Here is a 17,527-nt window from a genome sequence, read left to right on the forward strand (position 1 = left end):
TAGCTTATAGTACTGGTCTTTCTTTTCTCTAAATGCATTTGATGTGTTACATAATGAAAGGGTAATTTTGTTGTCCATGCCTGAAGGGAGACTCTAACAAAAGGCTTAATTGTATCAATGGATGAAGTTAGTAAGCACATATCAGCAGTGGCGGAGGTAGAGACTAAAGAGGTGGGAAGAGGACAACTGCCCCATATAAATTATTAGAAAAAAATACTTTTATTGATTTTTTGAAAATTTTATGATTTCAGTGACAAAAAAATAAAAAATTTATGATTTAAATGTTAAAATCCCTTCTAATGCCCCCATGATTTTAAGTTCAAAATTTATATTGCCTCTGGTGAACCTTTTGGCTGGCTCCACCACTGATTACGTCGTTGTAGTCAACTAATCGTTTTTTTATCTTATTCGATGGTAGTAATACATATATCTTTATCGATTTAAAGAATTATCATATATCGTTTTTGGAGGATTTAAAGAATTATCATATATCTTTATCGGTTTTGTATGATCTTCAAGTTACTTGCCTCCTTTGACCTACTTTGGAATCAGCATGCAAATGTTTTGACATATGGTCAAGCCAGTTCTAATTATTTTTGTATGAAATCTTACTCGAGGTGCAGAGTCAAAAAAAGGGAGAGATATTTGGTCACCATTGAAACCAATTATATACAAAATTAGTTAGTCTTTCCCACCTAATTCTTTTAGAACTTCACTTTTGAAATGAATTCAGTAAGTCAATTTTACAAGAGGTAAGCACTTGAATAGTTCTACACTCAAAACGTATCAGGATTGTGTAAAATATGTCCATGAAAAAGCACATCAAATATAAAGAAAACACAAACAATCGAGCCTAAACTATATCTTGGTTCGTTGGGTCTTAGTCTTACTAACTGGGCCAAAACGGCTACATCTATACGCCCATATATATGTCTGATATTCTTTCCGTTAGTTCAGCCCGTTTGTTTTGACGAACACAGTGAAACAAAGTTCCCATTGAGAATAAAGTTTGAATACATCAAATTCAAATCAAAATTTGCAATCACTGTAAAGTGGCAATGAGAAGAATGTTCGCTCAACTTGTCTTTCCTTGGAATACAACTTACGAATGATGGCGGCTGTGGCTTCCCTTTGAATTTACCTTTATACATCTCTTTTTAAAACAGTTTGTAATTGTTAATTTTCTGGGAGGTTTATAATTAGACAATAAACTAAATGTGAAGAATCATAAATTAGAAAAGTCCCGTTAACTATTTTTGATCATGTAAGCTGCCAACCAAGCAAGACCACTTTCCAACTATTATTGACACATGCTTTCCAACATGGGACATGAAACTTTATTTCAAAAAGACTATTATTCTGCTTTAATCATTCCAAAAGGTGATTAGAATTTGGAATATTGAACTAATTCATTCTGGACTTGTATACCAATTAGGCAAAAGTATCAATGGACAGAACATACACCGTATACTATACAATGCGTTTTCACCTTACCTTAGCACATAGTTTACTTTCTTCTTAAATACTAGTCTCATACATGCAGTCATCAATTAAGGTGACAACGCACTGTATATTTCATACACTTTTAGGTCGATTGACTTCAAGTTTGAATTCTCGAAGATGAAAGCGTAATAATAGAAACATAAATGATAAATTTAAAATTCTATAGATATTCAAATACGGTCACGGGAGAAAACACAGAGTCCTCCATTTGTCAGCAATATTCTTATTTTATTTATTATTAATGCTATTATTAGTTTTTGCAATCATGGAGAATAAAATTTTGAACGCGGTCCGAGAACCCTTGTCTAGCCGATAATTAGAGCTTGATTGGTTTTCCCGCTACCACCCGCAAACGCAGCTTTTGCGATTGGTAGCGGTTGACAGCGTTTCGAAACAATCATACAAACCGCTACAAATCGCTTCAAACCGCTCCGAACCTCTTAAAATCAAAAGCTGGTTCCAGCTAGCGTTTGCGGTTGCGGGCGGTTGCGGGAGGATAATTTTTTTTTCTTTTTTTTAAAAACTATATAAATACAAAAATAAAAATAAAAATAAAATTTTTAAAATAGAATTATAAAAATACTAAAATATATCTATTATATTTTAATTAATATTATAAAATTTTAAAATAAAAATATTTTCTATAATTTAAAAAATTTAAAACTATAACTTTGAAAATATAATTTACATATTTATTATAATATTATGATTTTTGATATTTTTATAATGATATAAAATGTAAATATTGTTAATTTATTATTTAACCGCTGCTGTATTTGGTAGTTAACCAGTCATAAGTATCCCGCAAACGCACCAATTTCTAACCGCAGAACCAGTCGTACAAATCTCTTAAAACCGCTAGAAACCGCAACCACCCGCATCCGCAAACGCCCGCAGCCGCAACCGCAACCGCTGCGTTTGAACCAGTCAGACCCTAAGGGCGCATTATAAGCGTCGGTGAGCTAAAACAAGTGTCAAGCCAGGTCACCATAGCATTTGCTCGCACAGAAATATAATTTTAATTTAATTTCGAGCACTAAATAAATAAATAAATGAAAGAGTGGAAATGAAGGGAAAATCTTACCTATATATTCTCCCTTATATACTCCTCTCACTATCCTTAGTGTATCTCCTGGCCGTTTCTGCTTCATCTTCTCGAATCGTCTTCTCTTCTTCTTCTCAAAGGTGACTCCTAGATCCGATCATTTTTCGTTAATCGCTCGATCTTATCACTGTTTCTATAAGCTGATTCGCTAGATCTGGCAAGCATGCGTTGAGTATGACGAGAAAACTCTTCGTATCTTTGTTTTAGGCTACTTCGATCGATCTGAACTAATCGTTGATTTCTTAGGGCGTACGCGTTAGATCTATTGATTTTGAAGATTCTTATTGCTTGAATCGATCTGTCGCCGTTGATTTCGTTTTTTTTTCTCAGCTTATAGCTCGAAATGATTTGGTTGTTGATTTGTATCGTCGATTGATCTAGTTTGATAGCTCGATCTGCTACGGGATCGATGTTTTGAGATCTGTTAAGCTAACTTTTCTCAGCTTAGTCGTATCTCACTATACACCTTGATTGATATCTGATTCTTGCGCTTGTTGTTGGACGAATCGAATTAGCTCATAAGCAATAGCGATTTTGCACTAATCTGATTCGTTTAATGTAGTTTAGTGAAAGATGGCCGATGGTGAGGACATTCAGCCCCTTGTTTGTGACAATGGAACTGGAATGGTGAAGGTTAGTATTTTAAAAGATTGTTTATATTTATATTTAGCTTTTGTCTACTTGTGTAGACCTTTGATAATGATTTTTTTTTTATATGAACAGGCTGGATTTGCTGGTGATGATGCTCCAAGGGCTGTGTTCCCGAGTATTGTTGGTCGTCCTAGACACACTGGTGTCATGGTTGGGATGGGTCAGAAAGACGCTTACGTTGGTGACGAAGCTCAGTCCAAAAGAGGTATTCTTACCCTCAAGTATCCGATCGAGCACGGTATTGTAAGCAACTGGGATGACATGGAGAAGATCTGGCATCACACTTTCTACAACGAGCTTCGTGTTGCACCTGAAGAGCACCCGGTTCTTCTCACTGAGGCGCCGCTTAACCCTAAGGCTAACAGGGAGAAGATGACTCAGATCATGTTCGAGACTTTCAATGTCCCTGCCATGTATGTTGCTATTCAGGCTGTTCTTTCTCTTTACGCTAGTGGGCGTACTACTGGTTAGTACTCAATTTAAAATCATTTAAATGTGATTTAAATTTATATTTGCTAAAATTTGATTCTTTTTTATAGGTATTGTGCTTGACTCTGGTGATGGTGTGTCTCACACCGTGCCGATCTACGAGGGTTATGCTCTTCCTCACGCTATCCTCCGTCTCGATCTCGCGGGTAGGGACCTCACTGATTCTCTGATGAAGATTCTCACCGAGAGAGGGTACATGTTCACCACCACCGCCGAGCGGGAAATTGTCCGTGACATTAAAGAGAAGCTTGCTTACGTCGCTCTCGACTACGAGCAGGAGCTGGAGACGGCTAAGAGCAGCTCTTCGGTGGAGAAGAACTACGAGTTACCTGATGGACAAGTCATCACCATCGGAGCTGAAAGATTCCGTTGCCCTGAAGTACTCTTCCAGCCGTCGCTCGTGGGGATGGAAGCTCCTGGAATCCATGAGACAACTTACAACTCCATCATGAAGTGTGACGTGGATATCAGGAAGGATCTGTATGGAAACATCGTCCTCAGTGGTGGTTCGACCATGTTCCCTGGAATCGCTGACCGTATGAGCAAAGAGATCACGGCGCTCGCACCGAGCAGCATGAAGATCAAGGTGGTCGCACCGCCTGAGAGGAAGTACAGTGTCTGGATTGGAGGGTCTATCCTTGCTTCCCTCAGCACTTTCCAACAGGTAATAAAAAATACGATTCTGTCTTAATTTTTACAAGTAGAGAATGAAAATATTGAAGTATGTTTTTGCTTTGTGTGTGTGTTGAAACAGATGTGGATCTCGAAGGGAGAGTACGACGAGTCGGGTCCATCGATCGTCCACAGGAAATGCTTCTAAGTGTTTCTGCCTTCTGGTTCGTGGTGGTGAGTGTGGTACGATCTATATCCCCTTTGTTGAGATGGGGATTGAAACTATATGTTGTTACTGTGGTTGTTTCTTTTTTTATTTTTGGTCTCTTTAGAACCTTTTGGATGTCTCTCGAGTCTTTCTATGTACTTTAGTTTTACCTTTGTTTCTTATTTTCTCTTTTAAGGATGCTTGTGATGCTGCTCTGGTCCTTATTAAGCAAAAAAAAAAATGTCGTATTATATTTGGTCGTCTCTTCATTTTTTGGGAGCTTCCCCTACAAAATATTTGTTTGGATGTCTTGATTATTTTGTTCGCCGTTGGCAAACTATATTTTATTTGTATTCTTCAGTTGCAATGCAGTTATTATAATATTGAAATGGCTGACATTATAATATTTGGGCGTTATAGACATGGTTGATTAGTTAAGAAGCTTACCTATTTGAAAGAAACCTTGACGTTTATTTATTTGATGGACTGGACGCGAATGATTACTAAACCGCTACTTTCAAAACACTCATAGCTCCGTCCGCCAAAATGGTTTTGGTAACATTGCGCTTCAACCCCAATCGCTACGTTGGAGACTACTAGCAAAGCAACGATTTCCATCTTTTTTATAGGTGGGATGTATATTATTGGTTATGCTTTTGGATTTTTCGTATAATTTTTCTTTCAAATCAAATTGTCTAAAACAACACAATTTATTTTCGTTCTCCTTTCTAGTTAATTATTTGTCCCTACCATTGAAAAGACTTAAATGGTCCAATAAACTTTATATTTGTATTATTATGTAATATTTAAGTGCATGAATAAGGAAGTCCAATAATATTGTTATTCTATAATATCCATCACTTTTGAAATATTAAATTCCACAAGAGTCTCCTCCAGGGCCACCATATGTGAACAGGTCGTGGAGAGGTAGGTCTTCTCTAGCTCTTAATCCATAACATTTGTTACTGTCTAATAATTTTTCTAACTTATATTTTCTACTTCCTATGGCCTTAAACTGTGAATCAATGATTTCAACGTTTTCAATGCGGGCCGACTCCTTTTCATGTTTAGTTGGTAGATGACCATTACCCATTGGTGGACTTTTACCAGAAGGAGAAGCTTGGACTACTCCTAAAACTCCAACCATGTCCGCATTGGTACCTATTAAATCAAATACTTCTTTTGGCCAATAACCAATGTTTAAATCGGGTGCATGGTAATTTACATGGATTGCCCACCAATTTCCTGATTTTTTATCCTTTGATAGATAATTTTTTAAATATGTTAGGTCTGATATTATACAAAATGAAAACTTGTTACTAAATATACATATATATATATATATATTTATATACATACCTGTAAAATACTAATATATATAGTTCTATCTCCTTTTCGGGGATAAGGGATAGGTATACTTAAAGGATCAGTTCTTGACACTTGAATGAAACCAGGGCATATTGTGTTATAACACCCTGTTCCATTAACACCCTGTCATTATTTAGTCCTAATACATTAATACAATCCATATGATGGATAAAGATAGTTCAAATTAATGTACATTGAAGGATATAAAAACCTACCAAAAATAACTAACTAATTATTAAAAACTTATCCAATATATTTATTTTAGATTTACTTAGATTCTAAATTATAGAATAATTTCGCTAAGAATTTGAAATAAATCATTAATTTGTTTTTTCGGAATGAACATTGTTACTTTAAAGAAACCAATTTATAAAATTTCACTTCAAAAAATATAACAAGTCATTTAAATATAGATTTCCACTATGAAAAAACTTAGACAATCGAATAGCTAAAAGAAAACATATTGAAATTGTTATGATCAACATACAACCACTGTGTACCACCATTTTTCATTTGTTATTAATTAAGAAGGTGTGAAAGTATTTATAGATAAATCTATATATAAAGTGAATTTGCATCATATTAAATACATGTATCACCAAATGTACCTTCCAAAATCCATAACTCCATGTGCGGCTGTCACCAAATAATGCTGGATTTACCTACAAATCAAATTAGCACTCGATTTTCATACCATTACATGTGAGAACAATTGAATATGATATTCTCAACATCAGTTTACCATCCAACCAGTTTGAAGAAAATTAACTTTGTCACTGACTCCACTGCCTACATATATGTTAGTATATGAAGCTTGGTCCACACTAATGTTTAAATCATGTACACTCATCAAAGCTGTCACACCATGATAAGGACCTTGGTATGGTAATGCTCTAACTCCAGCAATCTTCAAATTCACAAAGTTGTAGTTTGCTTTTTATATCATAACATATTTTCAAAATGTACATGTTCATAACTCAAATAATTCAAGGAGATTTTCTTACATGTGTTCCATGACTGTCGATTGTGAGCGGACTGAAGTGTTTCTTAGCCCAGTGTTGAGCATTTGTAACAGATACGTTCGTATGTTTTAGAATAGGAACAGTTCCATCTGAACACTCAATGATTTTGTTACTTTGAATTTTGGATTTACTTTTATCTTTTGGTTTAGATATTGAGAAAGATGGCTTCAGCTATTCAAAATTATAGAGTTACACGAAAAATGCATGAGATGTAAACTATGTTAGTATCATTCATTTTTTTGGACGAAACTACATGTAGACATATTATTACATACAATAGATACATACATTCTACAAGTATGTTTTATTAGCTTCTTGACTTTCACATATCCCATTATATATATTTAGCTAAAATTGTCAGAATAGATCAACTAAACTAGAAATATTTATTTCCTATATTCTTATTAAAATTTCAGTTTTCATTAATAAAAATCCCAAGAAATTAAAAATGCATATTAATCTACATACAAGTTTAGTATATGCAATAAAGGGAAATGATATTTTTTTAAAAAAAATATGAAAAGCACATGAATGCTTCGAATGTACACAAATACAAAGCTAACATATAAATGAGCCAGCTTAGCAAGATTATAACACATATTGAAAATATAATTGGATGAGTTGATACCTGGATTTTATGATTTTGGAGTAGGGGATGACTCAACGAAGGTTGCTTATATATGTCCACACAATCATATATGATTTTATCATTAACCTATATACGAAAAACCAATATCATAAATAAATCTATAAGAATAGTTTGAGACTTGGACAAATATATATTGATTTCTGTTAGTTTACCTTAACTGAATTTGGATTTCTTACAGTTTCTCTACATTGAACTACACAAACTGTAAATATTATTGTGATGAGTTTGCAAAAGAATTTCATGGCTAAAATCAAGGGACTAAATAAAATCTTCTAAAGTTTTTTGGTAGATCAATATTTACACCCAAATAGTTAGGTATTTATAATAGTTTTCTGTTAAAAATAGGGATAATAAAGTTAAGGTATTAAATAGATTAAGATTTTCTCTTGTTTCTTACAGTTTTTATAGGTCTGTATTAATAACCATAAATTTCAACAAATTTTTTACATCTTTCCAAATGGGTCTATCAGACTATTCCACCAAGACAATGGTAACTTTGGTTTTCCTTTTTATTTTATTTTTATAAAAACAATTAATGAAACACTTTTTGGGCACCTAGTAAACACTTTAATGTTATGAGTCTGTTATGATATTAAGTAAATAGTTTAATTATGATATTTTCTTATTTTATACAATTTTTTTAATTGTATTAATAAAATGGATCGGATATTGTATCCCTCTTTACTGGTCTACTAAATTTATAAAAGAGAAAATACAAAAAAATTTACACTCTTTACTGATCCACTTTGCTTTTTGATAAATACATATTCCACTTAAATTTTTTTGTAAACAATTTAATATAACACATTTTGTATGAATCCGGTGATTAGTTAAGGCTTATCCGTTAAGCGGTGCGTTCCTCTGCAAAGAAAAAGCGTGGGAGCTTGGAAAGAGACACGAGGCTGTTTTGGAGAAGTTGGAAGTACTGGACTGATGATGAACATTTTGAGTTCATTCAAGTAAGAGATCCTTCTCCTTTTCGGTATATCATTTCGATGTGCAACCATTTGAAGTGTTTGGATAATTCCCACAAAATTGATATTAGAAGACAAAAAAATATTGTTGCAGCTTGCAGAAGACATTGGTGCAGTCTCAATATGGGAGTTTAACAATTTACAATGGTACTTTGTTATGCTCTCTTTATCTTAAGACTTTTGTTTTCATTATTTCAACCACATGTGTAAATGTTGCAGGATCAGCCAATCAGAATGATGAAGTTGAAACCGCAAGTGTGATGCTCTTTGTCTCGCGCGAGTATTCCCGTAGAACTCCCAGTTCATTACCGAACTAACTGCCTTCTTGTTTTTTATTGCTTATTTTTTTATTGCTTATTACTTATTTTGTCTTGTGTTTCTCTCCTATTTGCATTGCAAGGTTTAAATGTTTTAAGTCTTATTTTCAGGGATTTTGCTATTTTCTCTATTTACTCACCTCTAAGACACTATGCACATATATAAATACATCCTTGTTGTAAGAAAATAAGAATATATTTCTATTTTTTAAATAATATATTTGTATTTATATCACGCTAGCAACAAAGAAAAAAAAACGAACAATTAAAAACTATGACTCGAAATCATGGCTAAATATATGAAACAAAATGCTAAAAATCTACCTCAATAAGTAAGCTTATTAAAATAAAAAAGAGTTACTATCGAAATACATGTTAGAAATGTTGGAACCAAATGTATAATTTTTGGAGCAATTTTTCATTAATTTTATTATTTTGAACGTTATTAAATTTTGATTAAATTGTATGTGAATATTTTTTTCTGACAACCGTATGCGAAGATATATAATATAAGGATAATAATGCATAAAAACAATAATACTATATTACAAAAATAACCCTAGATAGATCGTATTGTTTTTTTTTTCTCTCTTCGTCCTTCCTTTTCTTCAAGTTCCTCGCATCTGCTCTAAAAGCTTTCACCGTGACTCTGCGCCGACGACGGAGTCTTAACATCCGTTAGGGTTCCATTCACAATGGTAATCTCTACGTCCCTTTTCGATTCGAATCCAATCCAAATGTCACCAAACGTTTCCAGATTTCGATTTTAGAATCCGTTTTATTGCTTCTTCTCAGGACGCGTTTAGAGATTCGATACTGCAGCGAGGTCCAATCGAAAGCTTTGCTCTCAAAACCGTTCAAGATTTTATTCAACCTCAGGTGTGTGCTCACTGTTTTGTAATTTGTGTGTTTCACTCACTTTGGTCTCTCACTGTTTCGTTTCTTTATTATTACACAGAGACAAACAAAGTTGGCTCAAGATGAGAACCAGATGCTTGAGAACATGCTCCGGACATTGCTTCAACAGCTTGTGGTCTGTTTTTTATATGTTCTGTCCTAAGTCACATGCTTGTTGATTTAATTATTTTTATTTAATTTTTTGGGGGTGGTTTGGTTTAGGCTTCTGCTGCTCAATCAGGAGAGCAGATCATGCAGTATGGTCAGTTAATTGATGATGATGATGATAATAATGTACATGGACATGGACAGATTCCTCATCTTCTAGGTTAGCAATTTTATTACAAACTGTTCTGTCTAGTTTAATTAGCATAAGTGCATTTTGTAGTATATTGTTTATTTATTTAATTCAAATGGTTTTGGTTAGATGTGGTGCTTTATCTATGTGAGAAAGAGCATGTGGAAGGTGGGATGATATTCCAGCTGCTGGAGGATTTGACTGAGATGTCTACCATGAAGAACTGTAAAGATGTTTTTGGTTATATTGAGAGCAAACAAGATATATTGGGAAAGGTATGTCTGCTGCTCTTTCTATTTAGTTGCGATTAGTAGTATCTTTAGTTTTTTGACTTTGTGTTATTTGCAGCAAGAGCTTTTTGCACGGGGGAAACTTGTTATGTTGAGGACTTGCAACCAACTTCTCCGGCGACTCTCAAAGGTTGGTTATCTTTACCCTTTTGTAGTTTCCTTTTGTCAAACTTATTGTGAGTCATAATATTATTTTCTTACAGGCTAATGATGTGGTGTTTTGTGGAAGAATTCTTATGTTCTTGGCTCACTTTTTTCCATTATCTGAGCGCTCAGGTAAGAAAGGCTTCTCATAATTTAGGATGCAGTTATCTTAGAAGCTGTTGTAACGTTTGCTTGCTTGTTCTTGTTCTTGCAGCTGTGAACATAAAGGGCGTTTTCAATACATCTAATGAAACCAAATATGAAAAAGATCCTCCAAAAGGCAAGCGAAGCTCTTATCTAATACCATCTGCTCCTTATATCCCATTAGACCGTTCTAATATGTGTTATCATTCTCTCTATGGCGTTTTTCTTCTCAGGAATTTCTGTAGATTTCAACTTCTACAAGACATTTTGGAGTTTACAGGTATGTGTTGTTAGTCAAATGAACTTTTGTTGGCAACTCTGTTGTGCCTTTTTTAATAAGGGTTGTCTCATAAAATTTCTGCTTGCTTATCATACAAAATCATTTACTGAGAACTTTGTTTTCATTTGCAGGAGTATTTCTGTAATCCCGCTTCTCTTACTACCGCATCTACCAAGTGGCAGAAGTTTTCATCTAGTTTGGCGGTATGTGATCTATAGTTTTTGGCTATAACCGCATCACCTTGTCTCATACATATATATATATATGAATACGCATGGACAAGTTACCCTCATGGTAGTGAAAAATATTTTTAGACATCGTTTCTTGAACTGCCTGTATAGGTTGTATTAAACACCTTTGACGCTCAACCACTAAGCGAAGAAGAGGGAGAGGCTAACAGTTTGGAGGAGGAGGCTGCAACCTTCAATATAAAATACTTGACAAGTAGTAAATTGATGGGTTTAGAGGTAAGTTTGATGTGGATACAACATATATGTGTTCTAGCTTCTGAAGTTAGTAATTCACACAATTTTCGCTTTTGGTTACAGCTGAAGGATTCGAGCTTCCGAAGACATATTCTTCTCCAGTGCCTCATTCTGTTTGATTACTTGAGGGTAAACAATCTGTCAAAAGAATGACACCTTGCAAGTACTTTTTCTCTCTTGTAGTCTGTTAAAACTGACTCATGTTTGGTGTTAGGCACCAGGAAAGAACGACAAAGATCTGCCATCTGAAACCATGGTCAGTGTTTTTAGCTTTTTTCAATAACCGAATCTGTTCTTGTATACTCAAAACTATTATTGATTTATCTTTTTTTTTTGGCCTAGAAGGAGGAACTCAAGTCATGTGAGGATCGTGTCAAGAAACTGCTTGAGATAACTCCCCCTAAAGGGAAAGAGTTTCTCCGTGCAGTTGAGCATATACTGGAGCGTGAAAAGAATTGGGTATGCCACCTTCTGCTTTCTCTCTTTACTTTCTGGCTTGAAGGCAAATGGTCTTTAATGGTTTCTTTAATACAGGTGTGGTGGAAACGTGATGGATGCCAACCATTTGAAAAGCAACCGATAGAGAACAAATCACCCAATGCTGGACACAAGAGACGGTACGAGAAACATCTAACCATTAGAAAATTATAGATACTTTAGGTGCAATAGATTGATAGACATGAAAGTTATCTCTCAGCTTTCTTCTGGTTATCTATAGTCAATAGTTCATTGCAAGTGAGAAGCAACTACTAAATCTAAACAAGAGTATAAAGCTCCACGTGGGTTATCTTTTGCTTTTACAGGAGGCAAAGATGGAGGTTGGGCAATAAAGAACTCTCCCAACTCTGGAGATGGGCTGAACAAAATCCGGTAAGTATCATCTCTCTTTAAATCTCAATCTTCAATTTATGTCTCTACAATAATTGTATCTATGATGTTATGACAGAATGCTGAGAAGGATTCTCAACGTGTAAAAACCCCAGACATTGCAGACTACTGGAAACCATTAGCAGAAGATGTAAGACAATTTATATCTTTTTAAAGCTTTTCGAAATGGCTAATGTCTTATCATCCCACTTGGTGCTTTTAATTTAAATCTTAGATGGATCCATCAGCTGGCATAGAGGATGCGTACCATCATAAAAACAATAGAGTATACTGCTGGAAAGGTCTTCGGTTTGCAGCTCGGCAAGACCTGGAAGGATTCTCTAGGGTACTTCTTACTTTCTTTATGACACTCTTAAACTTTTATTTCTCATCTTTAATTTTTTTTTTTTTTTAATTTTGGTTTTTTTTCTACAGTTTACTGATCTGGGAATTGAAGGAGTTGTCCCTGTTGAGCTCTTGCCACCTGAGGTCCGGTCCAAGTACCAAGCTAGACCGAACGAGAAAGCCAAACGTGCTAAGAAGGATGAAACCAAAGGTGGATCTCTGGAAGAAGAAACCAAAGCGGTATCAGCAGAGGGAGCCCTGGTTGGTGGTTCTACTAGTGAAGCTGAAGGTGAAGTCGGAAGAGGCGAATCAGAGGCGATGGAGAGTGATGCTATTGCAGACACTCCTACCCCTGAGGAACAACAAAGACTCGGTGGTTCTGACACAGATAACGGTCAAGAGGCGGGACAGATCGAAGATACGGAGACAGAGGAAGGTGGTTTGATGGACACTGATCTTAATCATCCTCCCATGCCTATCTCTTGAGCTAGCTTTCAGTCTGTGAACCCTTTCTTATGGTGGATCCTTTGGACAAATGTATTGTTGTTTTATCAAATTATGATCAAGTCCGACTGTTCTAAATAAGTTTCACATGTAGTAAATTATGTTGTTTGCATCAAAATTTTATTGGATGTAAAATATGAAACGTCTTGCTGTTGCTGTTGCTCAAGTTATGGTTCATCATGCACATTCAGTTTCTAGTATATCAATTCAACTCCTAGATCAGTTCCCTAAAGGGATCTTCTTTTGTTGAGATACTTGAAAGAAGTGAAACCATCAGCTAGCTGGTGTGGATGGATCCGTTGAAAGAGCCACCGCTTATTACCTAACACTGTTCTGTCTACTTTTGCTGTTGATTATCCGGTAGATAGGGTAGTGTTATGTCTGATGAAATTTATGTCACATTATAATGGTCTTGTCTGAGCATTTACATGCGGACGAGACCTATCTACAAGGATATTATAAGTTCATTTAGGATTGAATACTGTTACTACATGATGATCATATAATTCTTATTTGAAAAAGCTCTGTCATTTGTTCGAAGCAGATGAATGAAGGTAAAACAAAATAAAATAAAATACTTCATAAAGACCACAGTATATGTATATGGGAGAGATACAACCAACGAGAAAGAAAGAAACCCAATAATCTTTGGATATATAAAATACATTTCAGACGAGACTGAATCCGGTTTAGGTTTTTCTACCAAGTCAGAAAAGAACAAGAAAACCTGGCTTGCCTGCATGCAACTCAAGGCTTGGCTCTGGCTTCATATTCATGTGGAGGCTGCAATAAAACATTACTCTCATTCAGCAAACCTAAAAACAGTAGAAAGCAAGAGACTCTAGAGAGAGAGAAACTGATGTATCTTACCAAGAAAGTTGCAGATATCATCTTTTGCGCAAACCATCTCGTGTGCATGGCTCTTTGAGCTGCCATTGCCGCCTGCACTGATTCAAACCGCAGATACACAAAACCTGCGCTGTTCCTGCATTTCACCCAGTTCCAGACCAATATCACATATCTATATTTAACATAAAGAGCTAACTATATAATTGAAACTCATGAGATGATGCTTACTTGTCTACATAAATATCCTTGACTTCGCCATACTTGGAGCATTCATCGCCAACGTCTTCTTTAATGTCTTCATCAAAATTCAGTTCCGTCTGCAACAAAGTAATGTTTTAGTGTTAGTAATACTTGTAGGACAAAGTCAACAGTCCTCGAGTGACAAGAAAAAGAAGAAAGAACCAACCTCAGTTGCAGGATCAAACATATTCTTCAGTAGAAGGCATTCACTTGGCTGACCAATAGGCTCTGTGACAACAGAAGGGAGTGCTGTTGTCGGAAGCACTGATGTGGGGAAACCAGGATTCATGCCTGGTTGATTAATAGCTGTTCCATTTAGCGATGGTACTCCAATACTGTGCACAGATTAGATATATGTTATCAAGAGAAAATAAAAACGAGTAAAAAAAGATGCATAAAAGAGAGAGACATACCTTGCTGCGAGACCTGTACGATCCAGCTTCTGCATAAGTAGGACCCTCGATTGTGCATTTAAAGCCTGTGAGAAAGAGTAGTTAAAGAACAAGTATCACGTCAAAGAAAGACAAAGGGTAAAAGGAAAAGGTTATGTAGCTTACCAGGCCTCCTCCATCATCATCATCAAAATCAGCTGATTTTGGATTACCGTCTTGTGTGCCAATATGATCAGCTACAGAGGAAACCTAAGGAAAATAATAATATTTATTTATCACAGAGAAATAAAATCAATGACATGCAAGTCCAACAACTCATCTTAACCACAAGGAGTTCAAGACTCACCTTGATTGTCCTTCCAGCAATCTCCAATTTTCCGTTTAAGGCTATCTGTGCTGCCTTTGAATGTTCAACTTGCGCAAACTATGGAAGGAAAATTAGTATGAGTGAGGAATAAAGAAGAAAGAGAGCACCAACTAATTTGAAAAAAAACGAGTTCTACAAACCTGAATGAATCCAAAACCCTTGCACTGCCCAGTCTCGAGGTCACAAGGAAGCTGAACAAGCTCAACAGGACCAAACGGCTCAAAAATCTGACAACAGAAAGAAAAAAATGTGAGCACGAAAATTATTCACCAACACTTGCTGGTCTAATCACAAGTAATAAAGCTACTCAAGAAGCCATATATCTCTTAAAAACCCACTATTAAGAAGAGTGGATATCAATGAAAATACCTGTCTAAGCTGCAACTCTGTCATGTTGAAATGCAAGTTTCCCACATACAGCTTCCTATCAACAGGACCAGTACCACCACCTGCAGTAGTAGTGGATTGAGCCAAATTCTTTTCAGCTTCAGAGGGCTTAACCATCACAGGTTGTCCAAGAAATAGCTGTCCAGACATAGCTATGGCCATTGGGACTGACATCACATCATAAAACTCGATATACCTGCAAGTCAAAAGACATACTTGACGTCAGAGTACACATAGGAAACGCAAATCAGAATAAAGCTTACAAAGCATGGAGCAAAGAGAAGTTGGGAACAAAAAACTTTAGTGCGAGAGTTCAAGCTGAGTCTCTTTTGGTGGGATGGATGCCTAGATTAATAAGAAATGTTAGCCCATCATGATAAATTGAAATAATTAAATCTAGCAAGCTCTTCTGTCGTTGAATATCTCAGACAGACTAGGATGAAGCACTGAACAAGAGTGATAAGCTAATGGGTTCCTTCTTTCCTGACAGTGCTTACAATGAAAAGTAACAACTAAAATATGATTCAGGTGTTCTGACATCTACCTTGACCATGCAGAATTGATTAAACAAGAGTTCAAGGTACTGCCATCATCCTCATCATTATCGCATAGATAGTGCATCTAAGAATACAGTTAAATCGAGTTCTTGAAATTGCATTGAAAAAACTAAATATTCAGAATATTACGCACCAATTGGCAAGTGCACATACACAAAACTTAAGTTTAGAAGAAGCTGAAAGCTGTAAGAAAAACATACCCGACTCCTTTAGATCGTCTTGAGTTTCTGTCCATGATCAGTCGCACATCCCTGACCTGAAATCATAAGAAAAAGAGAAAAATAAGAAAAAAAACGAACACATTTAGATTGAAAATAGAAACTGCGGAGGACTACCAACACCTTGCCATGACCTAAACTAACTACAAGGAGAAAAACAATGAACAAACTAGAAAGGTAGAAATTAAACTGACCTTGCCAGCTTTGGAGAAGAACTCATAAACATCTCTCTCGGTAGCTTTAAGAGGCATCTGTGAATTACAAAAAAAAAAACAGTTAGCTTAGCCAGTAAAACTCAACTGTGTGGGCTATTAGAAAACTCAAAGTTTGATAATTCACCTGATATGCAAAGACAGTTCTTTGATCCCTCTCTGGATCAGCTTCAGGCTCATCTTTCTTGTCCCTGTGTCTCCTATACAATCGCAAAAAATCATTTCTCAAAACTTTAACTTAATACATTGGTCCTAAACTACATAACAAATTAACAGAATCAAACAAACCTGCTTCCTCTTTCAACTACTTCCCGTTCCCTCTCCTCCCTCCTTGACCTACTGCTGCTTCTCCTCTCCCTCTGCCTCCTCTCTCTATCCTTCTCCCTCTCTCTCCTCTCTCTGTCTCTGCTCTTCTCCCCATCGCTCCTATCTCTCTCTCTGTCTCTCGACCCTCCCCTCTCTCTGTCTCGGCTCTTCTCCCTATCGCTCCTGTCCCTCTCTTTGCTACTCCTCTCTCTATCCTTGTCTCGGCTGCTCCTGTGCCTCTCCTTCTCCCGATCCCTCCTACCTCCACCGTTCTCTTCTTCCTCTCCACGAGACTTCTTACTCCGACTGCTCTCTCGCTCTCCTTCGTCGCGCCTCTCTCCTTCTCTCTTCCTGTAACTCCTCTCGCTCTTCTCGTTCCCGTTCCCGTTCCCGCTACCTTCCTTCTTCCTATCCGCCGATGCATCTCCTTCCTCCACCGTCTTCTCCAGGTACTCGTACTCGTCGAACTCCATCCTCTTCAAATTAGGGCTTTTGTTAGGGTTTCGAATTGAAAAGGAAGCAATTGAATTTAGCAGCTCAGCCTTGTTCGATTGATATCTAGAAGATGGGTTGCTAGTTCGTAAATTACAAACATAAGCGAGGTTAAAAACGGTATTTTATGCATTAACCTGCGACGGTGATCAAGGCCTCATGGGCCCGAAGAGTTTAGTAGATCATAGGCCCAAAGAGTTTAGTAGATCGTATGTAGTTCAAGAACAATGTAATTATTTATAGATTTGTCAACAATTTATTCTTATTTTTGAAATTAGTAAAACAATGTAATTATTTTTAGATTTGTCAACAATTTAAAACAGTGTAATTATTTTTAGATTTGTCAACGATTTTT

The 17,527-nt window shown here is 36.0% G+C and overlaps 4 protein-coding genes across 6 annotated transcripts; 2 read left to right on the plus strand and 2 right to left on the minus strand.

The window, feature by feature from the left end:
- The first annotated feature begins 2,500 nt into the window (after window positions 1-2,500).
- Window positions 2,501-4,821, plus strand: LOC125581701 (actin-7). 2 transcript variants are annotated; one of them, XM_048747603.1, is made up of 5 exons: window positions 2,501-2,688; window positions 3,171-3,241; window positions 3,332-3,725; window positions 3,799-4,412; window positions 4,503-4,821. In XM_048747603.1, the coding sequence occupies exons 2-5, from the start codon at window positions 3,182-3,184 to the stop codon at window positions 4,566-4,568; spliced, it is 1,134 nt and encodes a 377-aa protein (XP_048603560.1). In that variant the 5' UTR covers window positions 2,501-2,688; window positions 3,171-3,181; the 3' UTR covers window positions 4,569-4,821. The 2 variants fall into 2 exon arrangements, with proteins under 2 accessions (XP_048603560.1, XP_048603563.1); XM_048747606.1 differs by having other exon boundaries at window positions 2,509-2,688; window positions 3,176-3,241.
- A 570-nt stretch (window positions 4,822-5,391) lies between these two features.
- LOC106406344 lies at window positions 5,392-7,248 on the minus strand. Its single transcript, XM_048761001.1, has 6 exons — window positions 7,234-7,248; window positions 6,941-7,129; window positions 6,679-6,843; window positions 6,545-6,598; window positions 5,928-6,059; window positions 5,392-5,826 (listed from the first exon to the last, which is right to left on the minus strand). The coding sequence occupies exons 1-6, from the start codon at window positions 7,246-7,248 to the stop codon at window positions 5,440-5,442; spliced, it is 942 nt and encodes a 313-aa protein (XP_048616958.1). The 3' UTR covers window positions 5,392-5,439.
- A 2,191-nt stretch (window positions 7,249-9,439) lies between these two features.
- Window positions 9,440-13,309, plus strand: LOC106418721 (THO complex subunit 1). 2 transcript variants are annotated; one of them, XM_048747585.1, is made up of 19 exons: window positions 9,440-9,596; window positions 9,694-9,777; window positions 9,857-9,931; window positions 10,018-10,123; window positions 10,223-10,368; window positions 10,442-10,513; window positions 10,587-10,659; window positions 10,742-10,807; window positions 10,905-10,951; window positions 11,083-11,154; window positions 11,293-11,418; window positions 11,500-11,565; window positions 11,651-11,692; window positions 11,779-11,895; window positions 11,971-12,053; window positions 12,240-12,306; window positions 12,383-12,454; window positions 12,539-12,649; window positions 12,739-13,309. In XM_048747585.1, the coding sequence occupies exons 1-19, from the start codon at window positions 9,594-9,596 to the stop codon at window positions 13,132-13,134; spliced, it is 1,824 nt and encodes a 607-aa protein (XP_048603542.1). In that variant the 5' UTR covers window positions 9,440-9,593; the 3' UTR covers window positions 13,135-13,309. The 2 variants fall into 2 exon arrangements, with proteins under 2 accessions (XP_048603542.1, XP_048603545.1); XM_048747588.1 differs by having other exon boundaries at window positions 11,782-11,895.
- A 392-nt stretch (window positions 13,310-13,701) lies between these two features.
- Window positions 13,702-17,262, minus strand: LOC106418711 (RNA-binding protein 39). Its single transcript, XM_048747593.1, has 13 exons — window positions 16,663-17,262; window positions 16,502-16,574; window positions 16,357-16,413; window positions 16,145-16,200; window positions 15,370-15,583; window positions 15,141-15,227; window positions 14,980-15,057; window positions 14,799-14,882; window positions 14,655-14,719; window positions 14,408-14,576; window positions 14,230-14,318; window positions 14,023-14,137; window positions 13,702-13,935 (listed from the first exon to the last, which is right to left on the minus strand). The coding sequence occupies exons 1-13, from the start codon at window positions 17,151-17,153 to the stop codon at window positions 13,900-13,902; spliced, it is 1,614 nt and encodes a 537-aa protein (XP_048603550.1). The 5' UTR covers window positions 17,154-17,262; the 3' UTR covers window positions 13,702-13,899.
- Between the last annotated feature and the right edge of the window lie 265 nt (window positions 17,263-17,527).

The sequence above is a fragment of the Brassica napus genome, chromosome A2 (assembly GCF_020379485.1).
Source record: "Brassica napus cultivar Da-Ae chromosome A2, Da-Ae, whole genome shotgun sequence".
In the NCBI taxonomy this organism is placed as follows: Eukaryota; Viridiplantae; Streptophyta; class Magnoliopsida; order Brassicales; family Brassicaceae; genus Brassica; species Brassica napus.

What these genes read in the sequence shown, in the direction of transcription:
- LOC125581701 (XM_048747603.1), top strand. Translation starts at nt 3,182, where the DNA reads ATGGCCGATGGTGAGGACATTCAGCCCCTTGTTTGTGACAATGGAACT. An exon ending in CGCTAGTGGGCGTACTACTG is followed by an intron (nt 3,726 to 3,798) that starts GTTAGTACTCAA and finishes TCTTTTTTATAG; the next exon opens with GTATTGTGCTTGACTCTGGT. An exon ending in CCCTCAGCACTTTCCAACAG is followed by an intron (nt 4,413 to 4,502) that starts GTAATAAAAAAT and finishes GTGTTGAAACAG; the next exon opens with ATGTGGATCTCGAAGGGAGA.
- LOC106406344 (XM_048761001.1), bottom strand. An exon ending in TCGACAGTCATGGAACACAT is followed by an intron (nt 6,844 to 6,940) that starts GTAAGAAAATCT and finishes GTGAATTTGAAG; the next exon opens with ATTGCTGGAGTTAGAGCATT. An exon ending in GGAGTTATGGATTTTGGAAG is followed by an intron (nt 6,060 to 6,544) that starts GTACATTTGGTG and finishes AAATAATGACAG; the next exon opens with GGTGTTAATGGAACAGGGTG.
- LOC106418721 (XM_048747585.1), top strand. An exon ending in CATTGCTTCAACAGCTTGTG is followed by an intron (nt 9,932 to 10,017) that starts GTCTGTTTTTTA and finishes GGTTTGGTTTAG; the next exon opens with GCTTCTGCTGCTCAATCAGG. An exon ending in TCCATTATCTGAGCGCTCAG is followed by an intron (nt 10,660 to 10,741) that starts GTAAGAAAGGCT and finishes TTGTTCTTGCAG; the next exon opens with CTGTGAACATAAAGGGCGTT.
- LOC106418711 (XM_048747593.1), bottom strand. Translation starts at nt 17,153, where the DNA reads ATGGAGTTCGACGAGTACGAGTACCTGGAGAAGACGGTGGAGGAAGGA. An exon ending in TGTTTGATCCTGCAACTGAG is followed by an intron (nt 14,319 to 14,407) that starts GTTGGTTCTTTC and finishes ACTTTGTTGCAG; the next exon opens with ACGGAACTGAATTTTGATGA. An exon ending in AAGGATATTTATGTAGACAA is followed by an intron (nt 14,138 to 14,229) that starts GTAAGCATCATC and finishes GGTGAAATGCAG; the next exon opens with GAACAGCGCAGGTTTTGTGT.